This window comes from Macaca mulatta, chromosome 2 (genome assembly GCF_049350105.2).
Source record: "Macaca mulatta isolate MMU2019108-1 chromosome 2, T2T-MMU8v2.0, whole genome shotgun sequence".
In the NCBI taxonomy this organism is placed as follows: Eukaryota; Metazoa; Chordata; class Mammalia; order Primates; family Cercopithecidae; genus Macaca; species Macaca mulatta.
The window spans coordinates 143523582-143539329 of NC_133407.1; the positions used below are offsets into that span (position 1 = coordinate 143523582).

The following is a 15748-nucleotide window of genomic DNA, read 5'->3' on the forward strand; positions in this document are numbered from 1 at the left end:
TCAAGTTTGCTTCTCTGCCAAATAGAGGCCTGTTGAAAGGAACAGATCAGAGTGGATTGTGCTGCAAACAGAGATGTTACCTGGGGGCAGATGATTAATTTTGATATTGTGTGCCTTAAACAGGAAACTTGCTTTCCAAGCTTAAGCCTTAAGCTAAAGTACAAAATACGAAAAGAGTGATTTAGAGAGAATGGAACACACCTTGAAAGGGGAAAAAGGGTTCAGAACCCAGAATCAGTCATACACCATATTTTCCTTTAAGAACAAAAGCCAACTGTGCTGCATGATTTGGATTAGACACGACCAATTTATCAGTTACAGTGCATGGGGACTTTCCTACTGTTTACTGTTAATTCTGAAACTAGAGATTTTCATCTGTCTTTTATTCTTACCACTTTCTCACGGAAAATTTGCAGCTCTCCCCTAGAGACATTACTGGGAGTGGTAAGCATTGTGTTGAAATAGCAGTTCAGCCTGTTGGCCTTTGACGTCTGATTTATGACCAGCATTTGTGTAAATGTCTGTGTGTGTCTTTGCCCAGAACTGCATAGCCACTCATGAATCCAATGGCATTGACATCATCACAGCCCTGATCCTCAATGATATCAATCCTTTGGGAAAGAAGAGGATGGACCTTGTGTTAGAACTGAAGGCAAGTAGGAACTAAAAGCAAAAGACAGTCATTTGTAAACAGTCGCTTTTGTGTTTTGCCTTGGCACATGTACATGGTCAGTTAGTCATGAGACTAAATATTAAAGATAGTTCTTTAAACTGAATGAATGACCCAAGTTGCTAGTGCTGACTATGATGCAGAACTTCACCCTTTCTCTTCCACATAAGGGTCTCATGAGGGGATAGGAGCTTCTGAAATGTTAGGTCACATGGAATGAAGATTCCTTGCTCAAAGCTGAGAAATCAATTCCAACAGCATCGAGTACTAAACGCCTCGGTTCTGAAAGTCACAAACAGAGAAACAATGGAAACGCCATTCCTTCTATGGTTTCTGATTTTTCCCCATTTGAGGGAAAAGGGCCAGTTGAAGAATAGTACAACTAAGCCTATCTAGGACCAAACACACACACACACACACACACACACACACACACACACACAAAACATGTATTTTTATTTAATCAAGGAAATACCTTTTTCTTCTCTGTCACTGATTTAGCAGAAGAGTGGTTATTAATGTTGGTTTAAAATAAGGAAAATTACACAAACCAAAAATGTGCCTGCAGGCCTCTGCTGAGTTTCTCTGAATTGTGTACAAATGCGGGACTGCAGGTGACTGATGTGGAAGCCCCACTGACGTTTGGACTCCCTGTTATTCAAACGGCTTAACGGAGTGAAAATCGTGACTTCTTGGTGCTAAACCTGCAGCATTTCCAAGCTGGCCTTTTGGATATTTGAGAAATTGATATACCATTCCTGATGTTGACTTCTGAAGTATACCCAGAAAAAATCCTCGCTTCTATGTAGGGATTCCAAAGATTCTCAGAGAATCCCATGATTCAGTTTTAACAATTGAACTTGCAGGCATCAGGTTTCTAAAGTATATTTCAAAACATGTTAGCCTTTCTGGACACATTTCCTTTTTAACTGTTCCCATGTCAGGGCATGTTGAGATTTGTCCTCTGTGTGCCATCCGCAGCAGCGAGCACTTCATCAATATCATGAAAGAGCCTAGAACTACAGGGTTTTGGCTGAAAGGCTGAGCTGTATTCATTGCATGAAGGATGTCATAGGAAAGGTCATTAGGAAAGATGGGAACACAGAAACCTGTGGGAATGGCATTTATTTTTTCTTTACTATTTAGAACTGAGAGTCCACACTAACAGTCGATTTGGGTGTGTGGTTTAAATGGACTTTTTTCTGTTATTTTTAAATCCTTTTGACAAATCGTGTTTTAGAATGAATTTTAACACATTCAAGTTCATACCTGGCTACCATTCCTCAGAAAGTCCAAAATAAACAGAAGTCCATATGTTCCTGGTCAGCATTTTAGTGACTTTTTCAACTAATTCAGTGATCTGTGGATGATTATAGAAATTGGTGCCCTGTGATAGCATGATATCCTGACTCAACTGCTGTGACCTAAGCTAGGGGAAGAAATAAGACCGCTCACACTGTCCAAAACCAAAACAAACAAAACAAAAAGACAACTTTCAAGTCCTGTACATAAAGAAGCATACAAATTATCATAGACCCAGGGCCTAAAACGAAGTCAAGCCAGGAAGTACAGAATGTGGGGTGCGAACATGGGTGTTTTTCAATGTAATGGGAAATTGTGGCTTGGCCTGCATATATTGTTCCTTTGGGTCACATTTGTTAACTAGTGTCAGATGTACTCATTATATTAGGGGTTATGAGAGCTAATAGAAATATTTTAGGACAGGGACGAATTACCTTTATTACCTGTCTTCTCTGGCCTGCAAGGCCCTGCCCTGAAGGCAGCATGGATCTATGTAGCAGCAGCTTCTTCCTGACCGCTGTCACCATGAGGGTGACAGTGTATCCATAAGCACCCATGTGTAAATTCCCAATTTCTTCTGGGACTTGTACCAGCTGACATTAGGGCATAACACACGTGCCCTAACAAATATGTGCCTCTTTGTCCCAAGTCAGATTCTACACATGTATCTGGGGTCTGAAGGGGGACATTCTCTGCCTGGCGCAGATAGCTTTTGATGTACTTGACCCCGAGCTTCCTCATGGGGTGAAATGTTCGTCTGTTTAGCCAGGATGCCTCACATGTGTCAGTTGGCACCTGCATTCAGGCCGGGCCCCCAAGCAGCCCCTCTACATTTCCTCTCCCTTTGTTTCTCCAATTAGAACAATGCCTCGAAGTTACTCCTGGCCATCATGGAAAGCAGGCACGACAGTGAAAACGCAGAGAGGATACTTTATAACATGAGGCCCAAGGAACTGGTGAGTTGGGTGATGGATCTGATGGTAGCACCAAGGAGCATTGCAGTGATATGTGGGACAGAGCAGAGGATCTGCTTCCTGGCGCTTTCTTGAAGGTTCCCAAAGTCAGAAGTATAAAGGGAACATTTAATTCAGGCCTCTGACTGAGAGAGAAGTGAAATATTTTGGTTGGTGCAAAAGTAATCGCGGTTTTTGCCATTACTTTCAATGGCAAAACCATGATTTCTTTTGCCATTGAAAGTAATGGCAAAAACCGCGATTACTTTTGTACCAACCTATATGACGTTGAATACGTGCTATTTTACCTTCTCCCTTTGGCGCAAACCACATGGAGAAGCCTCCCTCCCTGTTTTTCCCTCATGGAGGACAGTGTAGTTACGGAACCCAGCAGACCTGAGTTCAAGTCCATAGCTCTGCCTGTTTTGCTGTGTTACCTTAGGCGCCTGCTTGGACCTCTCTCAGCTGCACTTTCCTGATCCATAAAAGGACGATAATAATAAGAATACCTAGTCCAGAGGGTTGCTTTGAAGACTAGATGAGAAGATTCATGTCAAGCCCTAGCACAGTGCCTAGCACCTGATACACCCTTAGTGAACGGAAGCTCCTTTTCCTCTCTTTCCTCGTTTGCTGCTGGTATTTGAGCCATATCTTTGTCCAGTGCTGAAGAATTCATGTCTCTTCTTGGTGCCAAGAGTCTGAGCTACAGAAGTGTTTTTTGGTTGCTGACGTTTGGGTTTTTTGTTTGTTTCTTTTAAAGAAAACATGATCTGGTTTATTTTTGAGGGGTGATAGTCACAATTGGCTGTGACTTGCAGGTTGAGAGAGTGTTGCAGGCTGTGAGACGAGCAGCTTTCAGCGACAGTGACATGAGTTGAGGGCAGAGCTCTCTATTTGGACTTTTTTCCACGCAAATAAACTGTAACTGACAGACTTAAATGAGGGCACCAAAACATTTCTGCCTCCTGGTGACCTGAATGTGCACTTGGGGGCCAGGCAAAAGTCCCTTTATGTACACTTTTAAATAAAGTTAAGAGCAGCCCAGTTCTTTGATCTCTGAGGTCAGGGAGTAAGTTCTCAGCCCGAGATGGAAGGCCTCTCTGAGTTTACATAACAAGCTTACGTAACTCGGGGTCACTGGGGAGGCAAGGCTTGTCATTCTTGAGCAGGGATGGAATGACTACGCAGGGACCCCATTCGGCTTCCCAGGAATCAAGAACATGCCCCAGCTCTCTGACCTATCTCAGGTGGGGAAAATGTCAACACCCAGTGCGGTGGCTGGCACCGGCTCTGGGGCAGCCCCCTGGTGGTTGGAGAACATCATTCTGGCTCATAGGAAGAGTCAGGCTTCCTGGAACAAACACTATTCTAGGAATCCAAATAGAACGTTTGTGTACATGCATGTGTGCATACATACGTGTGTATGCTCCTGGCCTCAGATCACGTGCAACATGTTGTCTGCTCGATTTGGTATTGGAGAGAATTGGCAGGGAAACGAGCTCAGAGAGTGAGGCTCTCTTGTCTCCATCGTTACTTCCAGGGCCTGACTTGGTGTCAGTACTGAAATATGTGGCCTTTGGTATTAGATAATGACAAATAATTCATGGGCATGGCCTTGTGGCAATGGGGGAGGCAGAAATGCCCACTGAATCATCAAAGAAAATTATAATTTTTAGTGCAAATTAGAGGTTGAAGGTTCTTTCTTCTTCTTCTTTAAATGATTCAATCATGGCCGGGCGCGGTGGCTCAAGCCTGTAATCCCAGCACTTTGGGAGGCCGAGACGGGCGGATCACGAGGTCAGGAGATCGAAACCATCCTGGCTAACACGGTGAAACCCCGTCTCTATTAAGAAATACAAAAAACTAGCCGGGCGAGGTGGCGGGCGCCTGTAGTCCCAGCTACTCGGGAGGCTGAGGCCGGAGAATGGCGTGAACCCGGGAGGCGGAGCTTGCAGTGAGCTGAGATCCGGCCACTGCACTCCAGCCTGGGCGACAGAGCGAGACTCCGTCTCAAAAAAAAAAAAAAAAAAAATGATTCAATCATGAATGATGTGTTCATTTGATAAATGTCGGCCACACCCTACATTGTCCTGGGCATTGCGGAGGGTCTTAGGGGAAGGATTCAGATATGAGCAGACCCAGTCCTTGCTCTCAAGAAACTGGAGACAGAAACTTGAGGGAACAGACAGGCACAGAAATGCTCTGAGAAATGTGCTCAAACCATGAGACGAGCCAAGTGTGTGGTCGTCTGGGAGCCAAGTCATGCAGCTGTGAAGGGTAATAGAGCCAAGTTCACATCCCAGCTCACTACCTGTGACTTTAGGAATGTTATTTTATCTCCTTAACTCTTTCCTCACCCACTAAAAAAATAAATAAGGAGACAGGTGCAGTGGCTCACACCTGTAATTGCAGCACTTTGGGAGGCTGAGGTGGGAGGAACACTGGAGTCCAGGAGTTCAAGACCAGCCTGAGCAACATAGTGAGACCTTGTGTTTACAAAAAAATAAAGCATTAGCCAGGCATGGTAATGGACACCTGTACTTCCAGCTACTTGAGAGGATGAGGCAGGAGGATCACTTGAGCCTGGGAGGTCAAGGCTATAGTGAGCCATGATTATACCACTGCATTCCTGACAGTGGTGACAGAGCAAGACCCTGTCTCAAAGAAAGAAGGGGAATCTCTGATACCTTATAAATGTTTGTGATCATTACATTTTTTTTGAAAGAATGTTAAACACTGAGACACAGTCCTTGGCACATAGTAGGTACTCAGTAGGTAATACTAGTTCATGCTGTTATTTTCATTTGGAGTAGGCTGTGGGGGACCTGGAAAATTTGGAAAATGAAAAACTAGTTTCACCAGCTATTCTTCAATGCGAATAGACTTCTTATTAGGTTTTCCTGAAATGGCAAAGGGCTGGGAGTAGGGAGAGTTGGTGGGAGGAAATGTTGAGATAGGAAAAGTATGGCTTGTAGCCTGCATTCATATCATATTTATTGTTTCAAGGCACTTGAAAGCCATTGCTCCCTTGTAAAGAAGAAGGGCAGTAACCAGCCACAGCATGTCTCTTGGTCTAAGTAGAGTGAATGAGTTTCATTTCTCACGACAGGAGAGGTGGATTGGTGTTGACTGCCTGTGCCAGTGTCATGAAGGATTCTGAGGCTGTATCCAAGCCTGATAGGAGAGAGTGCAGAGCAGCCTTTTCCCTGGGAGGGGAGACAGCCAGCGTGCGTGCTGTCCATCCAGTCCTGTGTGGGTCTTCCTTGAAACAGGAGTTTTGTTCTCTTGGCTCTTGTTGCAGGTGGAAGTGATCAAGAAAGCCTACATGCAAGGTGAAGTGGAATTTGAGGATGGAGAAAACGGTGAGGATGGAGCGGCGTCCCCCAGGAACGTGGGGCACAACATCTACATATTAGCTCATCAGGTATCACCTCTCCTGTGCCTCCTCTGGGTGCTGCTTCCCTATAGGTCCAAAATTCCAAGTTGGAGGGTGCCCCTGGTCTTGCTTTTCCTTTATGACTTTAACCTAGGACTGTCTGTACTCCTGAGACTGCGGCTCACAGGTGCTTGTGGCAACCTGACCCAGTGTGCAGAGTTCCAGGACGTTTCCATTTTTCCACAGTGATAGGGTCATGTAGTTGGAAATTCCCATGTTTCTTAAAAGCATTCACCCCCAAGCAGTGACACTTGGATGGTTTATGACTCTGTCTGGAGACAGTTGAAAGGAGTCTTAGGCTTTTATAAATATTGATGAGCCTGTCTTAACAATCTAAAGAAATAAACTTCAGCTTCCTTGCATATTGCATTTGGAAATCTGTGGGAACTTGTCCTTATGACTTCCTTTTATTTCCTTTTTTGGGGATACAGCAATACTTTACGCCCTGGCACCAGAATGCCATATTTCATAATTCTTTTTCCAAGTGGCTAGGTTTTTGAAGAGCCTTTCTCTTTTTGGATGCTGATGTGCCTTGAGCTTTTGGTGGGTAGGAGCAGGCTGTAACCCTGCTGGGGCCTTGTGTTTCCTGTCCCGTCCACCTCTTTTAAACTCAGGTATGGGAACCAGATACACAACAGTGATGATATTGGGCCCGAGGTTGGTGGGTCCCTGTTACCACCCACTGGTTAAAGAATTTCAAACAGTCTCCTGCCCCCTTTCCCTTCCATGACCACATCTGCCACCGAGAAGGTGTCTGAACATTCCGAATGGAGGCTCCTCCCTAGGCTACATAGAAAGCCCCATCTCCCTCCTGCCTGGCTAATGACATCGGGGGAAAGTGGAACCATGTGTGGTCACAAGCTTTCCATGCTTTTCTACCAAGCTCCCAAAATAGCGCCTGTGCACAGCACGCCAGATGGAGTAAGCCTCGTGGCACCTTTGCCGTTCGGCTTGCTGCTGGTTATTATGCATTTTTTAATACCCAACATTAGAAAGGAGTTTCTGTGTTCCTGTTGTGAAGAGACACCAACCTCCTGTATCTCTGTCCCTGTATTCTAGTTGGCTCGGCATAACAAAGAACTTCAGAGCATGCTGAAACCTGGTGGCCAGGTGGATGGAGATGAAGCTCTGGAGTTTTATGCCAAGCACACGGCGCAGATAGAGGTAAAAGCTGAGTAAACTCTGGGCACGGGGTTGTGTTGAGGCATTAGTGTGCAATGCCCTGCTCTGGGGCTGGCGTGCATTCATTCATCTGAGCAATAGACATATGAGTGTGTACTGTGTGAGATACAAGGGTAGGTCCTGGGCTGGGTGCTGGACATCCCATGGCCAAGACAGTCATTATTGCTGCTTGTGGTCCGGTGGGGAAGAGGACACTGAGCAACTCTCATTCATCACGAATTAACGAGGACAGGTGGGAGGCATCATAAGCAAGTTCAGCAGAGAGACCTGCTGTAGATCATGGTGCTCACAGAGGCCTGTCTGAAGAAATGCCATCTAAACCCAGACCCTAAAGAGCAGAGGGATGAAACAGGTAGAGACTAGCAAGAGGAACTTTTCAGACGTAGGGAATAACAGCAAGCGAAAGCCCAGAGGTGGGAAGATTCTAGGTGATCCGGAGGGGCTAAGCAAGGCTTCAAGGCTCAGGGCCTAGAGTTCAGTGCAGATGGAGATCCGAAGGGAAAGGCAGGCAGCCCTGGTCTCACAGGGTCCTATCAACCAACCTTATGAGAAGTCTGGGCTGCATCCCCAGGGCAATGGGGAACCATTTGAGAGTTTTCCCCAGGAGGGCACTACAATCAGATCTGTGTTTAAAAAAAAAAAAAAAAAGTGTCATGTGGCTGGGCACAGTGGCTCACGCCTATAATCCCAGCACTTTGGGAGGCTGAGGCAGGTAGATGACTTGAGGTCAGGAGTTTGAGACCAGCCTGGCCAACATGGTGAAACCGCTTCTCTACTAAAAATACAAAAAAAAAAAAAAAAAAAATTAGCCAGGCATGGTGGCACATGCCTGTAATTCCAGCTACTTGGGAGGCTGAGGCACAAGAATGGCTTGAGCCTAGGAGGCAGAGGTTGCAGTGGGCCAAGATCATGCCACTGCACTTCAGCCAGGGCGACAGAGCAAGCTATCTCAAAAAAAAAAAAAAAAAAAAAAAAGGTGTCATGATGCATTGTGAGTGTGGAGATGGCCATCATGTGAAAGGGGAGACTCCACCTAATCTAGAGAATGCTAAAATTACAGAAGCAGGTGCTGGGCAGCCGTAAGTTAAAAAGAAGACAAACTGAAGCCACACATGTTGCTGTTATATTGAAAATGTGACTTAAATTCTTTCAATAAAGCTTTATAATTTTCTCTGGGGGAAAGAAAGAAAGAAACAAAAAAACAAAGCCTCTGCAAAGTCATTGGTATATCTCCATTTTGCAAATGGGGAGCTGTGAAATAAGGCTCATAGAGGCTGTGTCACTTTTCCAGCCACCAGTGGCAGAGCTGGAATTTTCATCCTAATCTGTCTAGTCCCTGAGCCTGTGGGTCCATTTGTACATGTACTGTCTTTTAGAGTCCAAGAGAACACAGACTTCTTTCTACAGGCTTTGAGCAGTAAGGAATGATGTGCTTTGTTTTGCTAATGAGGAAATGCACAAGTTCAATATCAGTGTTGGCACAAAGATTTTAAAGACTGGACAGACTCCTTTGGGCAATATGAAATGTTCATGATGGAGACTTTTCAAGAATGTGTTCTGACCTGATGTCTCAGGTCTCTGGGCTATCCTAATAAAACACATCATTTCACTGATTAGCCAACCATGCCAGTGTATGTGAGCAAATATCTTTGATTTTTCATTAATGCCTAGGAGCTTGACTGAAAGGCCAGCTCTGTCCTCTAGAGCCCTTAAAAGGCAAGCTTTAGATGTCTGTGATACAGAATTTCAGAGGAGAAAAGGACCTTGGAGATTATCTCATTGAGCTCCTTGACTCACTGGGGAGAAGCCTGAAACTCGAACAGGTTTAAGAGGTGTGAACAAGGTCACCTAGCTTTTGAGGGATTGTAGAAGGACTGGAATATGTTCTGACTCCAGATTCTAAATCTACTGAAAACGAGTTATGAGTAGATCTTAAATGATAAAGAGAAGTGACCAGCCATGCCCTAGCTCTCAAATCCTGCCCTTGGCCAGCCACCCAGCTCTTCAGGTTTCCTTAGGGAGTGATCGACGCAAAGCCAGGAACATTTTGTTACTACCGGGGGTTTCCATGCAGACCCAGTGTCTTCACTCTGGTGAACTAGGCTGGGTAGCCCTGGAGCCTAGAACTCAGTTCTTGTCAGGAGGCCTCCTTGTCTACTCCTCCTTTCCCTCCTGGACCCAGATGTACACCTCAGATCATCTTCCTTCAGTGAAAAGAAGCACTTGTCCATAGTCCACTTGACTATATGAAGCAGGCAGGCTCTTGATAGCAGGAGATGACAGAGGTGATCCCTGATCCTTGCAATCACCAAAATCGTCAGGGGAGCTGCTTGTGTGCAGGTTCTGGTCACTGACCCCACACCACAATTCCAATTAAATGGGGTTGGGTTATGGACAAGAATCAGTACGGTAACCAGCCTGATCTCCACATAGATTTGGGAACCACTGGTCTAAAGAACACACCCCCCAGAACTTATGGAGGCAGGACTGTGGGAACCTGTCTCACCTCTAAGAGAGTTTCCCACTACAACTTGACCTGAGTCACCTCTCTTGCTGTATCAGGGAACAAAGGTTTTGGGAGAGCTCGAACCAGCTCTTCTTGTAGAGCACGTTGCATCCTGGGCCTCACCTGACTTCTCCAACCTCTGAGGAGGAAGAAGAGAGGCTTGTGCCTCTACTGTACTGTAACCCATAGCCCTTTTGAAATCACTGCCTCCCAGGACTATGACACAATCAAGTGTGCTAGAATGTGAACAATCCAACCAGAGTTCCTCCTCTCTGGGGGCTGAGCCAGTATAGGAAGGGCATGGAGGAAACTTGCACGGTGTCCACCCCTGGGGCCCAAACATAGCCAGCATAAAGAACAGCGAGTGCTGCCCCAGAGGTAAATAGGCATGTTGATTCATGTATTGTATGGTTTAGATCCTTTGACAAGAGGTAGGAGGTCACTGCAACTGGATATAACCAAAGGTCTCTTTTTAAAGTTCCCATCTAGGAAAAATAACCAATGTTACTATTTGAGAAAGTGCCTTTGGTGAGATTTACAACACTGCCTAGCAGTGTACTCTCCAACATGATCGTCACTAGCTATGTATGGCTATTAAATGCAATTAAATAAAATTAAATATTCTGCCTCTCAGTTGCACTAGCCACACATGTTAGTGATTGGGGCCACATGTGACTAGTGGCTGTCTTTGTGGATAGGACAGACACAGAACCATTCCATCATTACAGAAAGTTCTAGGGACAGCACTAGCCTCATGTGAATATGCATACAAAACACAGAGTAAATTGATCCAGATAAAAGTTGGTCACATTAGAATTTAATGGGTTCACCGGGAGGTGGAGGTTGCAGTGAGCTGAGATTGCACCACTACACTCCAGCCTGGACAACAAAATGAGACTCCATCTCAAAAAAAAAAAAAAAAGTAATGGGTTTATCATTGTCTTGGATTAGATAAAAAAATAAACATTAGGCTGGGCACAGTGGCTCACGCCTGTAATCCCAGCATTTTGGGAGGCCGAGGTGGGCAGATCACCTGGGCTCAGGAGTTTGAGACTAGCCTGGCCAATGTAGTAAAACCCTGTCAATACTGAGGGAAAAAAAAAAGAGAGAGATGGGTGTGATGGTGCACGCCTGTAGTCCCAGCTACTCTGGAGGCTGAGGCAGGAGAATCACTTAAACCCAGGAAGTGGAGGTTGCAGTGAGCCAAGATCATGCCACTGCACTCCATCCTGGGCGACACAGCACGACTCTGTACTCTGTCTCAAAAAAAAAAAAAAAAAAAAATTAAATAAATAAAATTAATGGGTCCGAAGTTAGGAAAATATTCTTCCAGGGTTACCCAAGCTATTTTTTATATAAATCTGAGACAGACAGCCCAGTCTGGGGTTATAAAATCAGAGATCATATTATACTCAATCTTAACCACAGAGTCTACCACCAGGAGCAAATAGTGTTAGTAAAAGATTTCAAAGATGAATATTTAATCTCATCCACTTTTTCATCCTAGATTGTCAGATTAGACCGGACAATGGAACAGATAGTCTTTCCTGTGCCCAGCATATGTGAATTCCTAACCAAGGAGTCGAAACTGCGAATTTACTATACTACAGAGAGAGACGAACAAGGCAGCAAAATCAACGATTTCTTTCTGCGGTCTGAAGACCTCTTCAATGAAATGAATTGGCAGAAGAAACTGAGAGGTGGGTTCCAACGCATCAGCAACAACACAGACACAGTTCTGGGATTTCACAAACTTGGGCTTGATGGTGCGTTTATTTCCAAGCAGGAGCAAAGCTAGTATCATTTATGATACTTTGCACCTCTGTTCCACCAGGAACTCATAACCACTTTTGCAGCTGATCAGTGGGCTCGAGCCAAAGTATGATAACTCCCCTGAAAAGGCTTCCTGCATCAGAATTTGAGTTGATTTGATTGGAAAGCTCCATGGAAGACTTTTTGAATGCCTCTTTTGGTATCTCTATCTAGAAAATGAAAAGGGAAAAGCCCAGGCCCTTGAGCTCACAGGACGGTTCACTTGAGCAGGAAATTCACACTGCTTGCTGGCCCATTTACTAGCACACCTGCTCCAGAGACTCTGGTATTTTCCCTTTTACGGGGTAGCTTGGATTTTAGACTAAATTGTTTTACAGGCAGTGGAATCATTTGCCACATAAGATGCATCATTGCTCAGCAGCGAGTCCCATTGAGTATCCCAGCCAGTCAGGTGGAAATTACTCGTCTGAAACACATTCGTAGGGCTTCCCCAGGGGGCTTCTCTGTTCTTGGTTTTCATTGGGGTTTTAATGTGATCCTTCAGTACCAGCCTTGTGCTTGGAGCTTGCTGTTGAGACCAACTTAAAAAGGATCGTGCTTCATTTCTATCTGTTCATCAGGAGCCAGATTTTTTTATTTGAAACGCTGGATTCCAGCTATAGTTGTGATGTGTTGAGCTCTTTCTGAGGGGTAGAGCTGGGGTGGAGAACAGCCGTGTTGGAATGGAGGTCAGTTTCCCAGAGCTTTCGTCTTCTCCGTGATGCTGTCAATCTGAGCAGGCACGGACCAGCGCTGTGTTTTTCTTCCCTTTTCTCCCTACCTGCCTGCATCCCTAGATTAGGCTAATGGCAAAGAAAGCGGTGCAAGAAGGTTCGCCCAAAGGTCCCATTCCCACCTCACTTCCAGCCCCGCTGTACTCTTGCTCATCTCTAAGGGGCACCTCCCTATGCAGCACTTTCAAACATTACAAAAAGTCTGGCCAGGCCAAATCCATCCCTCAGCCAGCTCCATGTCTAGTGTCTGACCGAGGGGCCAGGGGACCATTAGCAGACCAGCCTCTGTGCCCTCCACGGTGTGGACCTCAGGAGACACAGGTGCAATTCTGTCTGGTATCAGAGTGTCCTCATGGCCTACTGTAGATTCCTCAAAGAGTCTTGCAGCTGCAGGATCCTCATGAACATGGAAACTTTTACAGAGCACCATGCTTGGGCAATAAGAGGGAAAAAGATACCCTGCCCCCAGAAAGGGAGACATAGACCCCACCCATTTCATCCTCATTTTTCTAGCTATTATGTTACATAGAAGGAAATGTATCTGTTGCGATCTCAGCTCACTGCAACCTCCGCCTCCCGGGTTCAAGCAATTCCCCTGCCTCAGCCTCCTGAGTAGCAGAGATTACAGGAGCATGCCACCACACCTGGCTAATTTTTGTATTTTTAGTAGAGATGGGGCTTCACCATGTTGGCCAGGGAGGGTCTCAAACTCCTGACCTTGTGAGCCACCCCCCTAGGCTTCCCACAGTGCTGGGATAACAGGCGTGAGCCACTGTGCCTGGCCAGTCCTGAGTTTTTGTATCCAAACCTCCATGATAGTTAATAAGCTGTAATTTTAGCCTTATCCGCATATGTGTCTATGAAATTGGTCTATGAAATTGGTCAGACACATACACTGATACATTCATTCTCTACAAATTATTTTATGAAATGTTTATGTATAATGTATGTATTTTATAGGTTCTCCAAAAGGCTTATTTTGGAGATGACAAAAAGGTTTTCACCTTTTCTGGTGAGATGAGATATCTCCTTATCCTTTTTTATGAGATATTGTCTCCAGCCTGGAATAGTAGGAGGACCCTCAGCCCCAAAGAGTGATGAATCTGAGTTCTAGTCCATTTCTGCACCCCACAGGCTCTGTGGCCCTGGGACAAATGGCTTAACTGCTCCCAGACCCTCACCTGTGAAGTGAGGGATTAAGATGACCTAATTGATGGATTGTAGCATGGTCATTATTCCAAGACTTATATTACATTGTAGCTAATACCTTCCTTATTTCAGTCATTCTTTTTTTTGAAAAACAGTTTTCATTTCAGTGAAACTTAAGCACAACTGCAGTTGTCAGCTGAAAGATTTTAATTGGCTTCAAAACTATCTGCTGGTAAGAGAGAAATTGAAAATAATAACTGAATTAACCATGATTTGCACACTTGGGGAGGGAGAAATGTACTCATCAGAAATATAATTAAAATGAAATGCATTTTCCCCTCTAAGTAGCTTATATCTCTTCTAATAAGTCTGCAGAATCCATTTTTCAGGCTCATTCATTTAGCTGTTTTACCTTTTCCTGAATGCATTGCAGAGGATCATCTCTTCTTCAGTAAATCTGCAGCTAGGACTCAGACATGTAGTGAGGTCTGTCTGAGACTGATGGGGCTTACTATTTTCTTCTGCAAGATTAAAATATGCAATTGCTCTGCACTTCATAAACTCTCTTCCCTGCTTTATTTATACTAGAACACACACATACTCTTCTGTGCACTCACATCCTCTCTCTCACCATCCCCCTCTGACATCCTCTCCTGAAAATCCTATCCCCAGTGAAGTGAAAACTCTGGGCTAGGAAAATGAGAAGAGAGAGAAAGAGGAAATCGAGGCAGAGTTGAATATGCTGACACTTTCTTGCATGGGGTTTTCCCGTGTGATTATCCCACTCATAAGTATATGTGGAGTCCAAGCCTTCCAGTAAAGGCCTGTTCCTCTAAAACAAACACAAACAAACAAAAAACTAGGAAGGAATGTTACCAGGAGATGCCCTAGGCTGTGGTTATTTAAATTGCCCTGCCAATCCAGGATCACAGCACTCCACCTTTTGCTATAATGTAGCAGGTATATTGATCCAACCAACTTTTAGCCCCTGCTAAGTAGAAAACATGCTATAAGGCAGCAGTCCCCAACTTTTATGGCAGCAGAGACTGGTTTTGTGGAAGACAATTTTTCCACAGATTGTGGGGGTGGTATGGGAAATGAGGGATGGTTTTGGGATGAAACTGTTCCACCTCAGATCATCAAGCATTAGATTTTCTTAAGGAGTGTACAGCCTACTAGATCACTCACATGTGCAGTTCACAATAGGGTTCACACTCCTGTGAGCATCTAATGCCCTTGCTGATGTGACAGAGGCAGAGCTTAGGCGGTAGTGCTTGCTTGCTGCTCACCTTCTTCTGTGCAGCCCAGTTTGTAACAGGCTATGGGCCAGAGCTAGTCCGTGGCCCCAGGGTTGGGGACCCCTGCTATAAGGTACAGTGAGGAATTCAACAGTGTGTAAGCTATGACTCCTCCTGTGGGCACTTACTGTCTGAAGTGGACAGACAATAACGGTATATTTTTAAGTGGCTGCAATACCAAGCTGTTTGTGACCAGAGCTGTAATCAAGCATTGATACATGGAAGTACAAGAAAGGAAGGCTTCAGAGAAAAGGTGGGATCAAGTAGCATCTAGAAAGGTCTGTAGGACTTGGACAGATGCAGCCTGAGAGACTGGGGGACGGGGAGATGTATTTGTTTCCCCTTGCTGCTATAACAAATTACCACAAAGCTTGAAGCTTACAACAACATACATTGATTATCTTACAGTTCTGGAGGTCAGAGGTCTGAAAAGATTCTCGCTGGCCCAACACCAAGGTGTTGATAGGGCGGTGTTCCTTCTGAAGGCCATATCCTTTTCCAGCTGCTAGAGGCTACCTGTGGCTCCCAACCCCTCCTTCCACCTTCAAAGCAGCATTGTCCAGTAGAGCATTTCTCACGCTGCGCCACTGTGGCTCTGACCCTCCTGTTCCCTCACTTTCTCACCTATATGGATGCTTGTGACCACACTGGACCTACCCAGATAATCCAGGACAACCTCCCCACCTCACATCCTTAACCTAATCAT

General features: G+C 45.1%; 2 protein-coding genes across 2 annotated transcripts in view; one reads left to right on the forward strand and one right to left on the reverse strand.

The window, feature by feature from the left end:
* ITPR1 (inositol 1,4,5-trisphosphate receptor type 1) overlaps positions 1–15748 on the forward strand; it is a 355422-nt gene that overhangs the window by 284208 nt on the left and 55466 nt on the right. The window contains exons 48-52 of the mRNA XM_077993346.1: positions 542–652; positions 2833–2928; positions 6227–6349; positions 7421–7525; positions 11557–11749. Of these exons, the coding sequence (XP_077849472.1) occupies positions 542–652; positions 2833–2928; positions 6227–6349; positions 7421–7525; positions 11557–11749 (628 nt within the window). The remainder of the gene's footprint in view (positions 1–541; positions 653–2832; positions 2929–6226; positions 6350–7420; positions 7526–11556; positions 11750–15748) is intronic.
* LOC114676384 (uncharacterized) overlaps positions 1–15748 on the reverse strand; it is a 72985-nt gene that overhangs the window by 27797 nt on the left and 29440 nt on the right. The gene's annotated exons all lie outside the window — the stretch shown is intronic.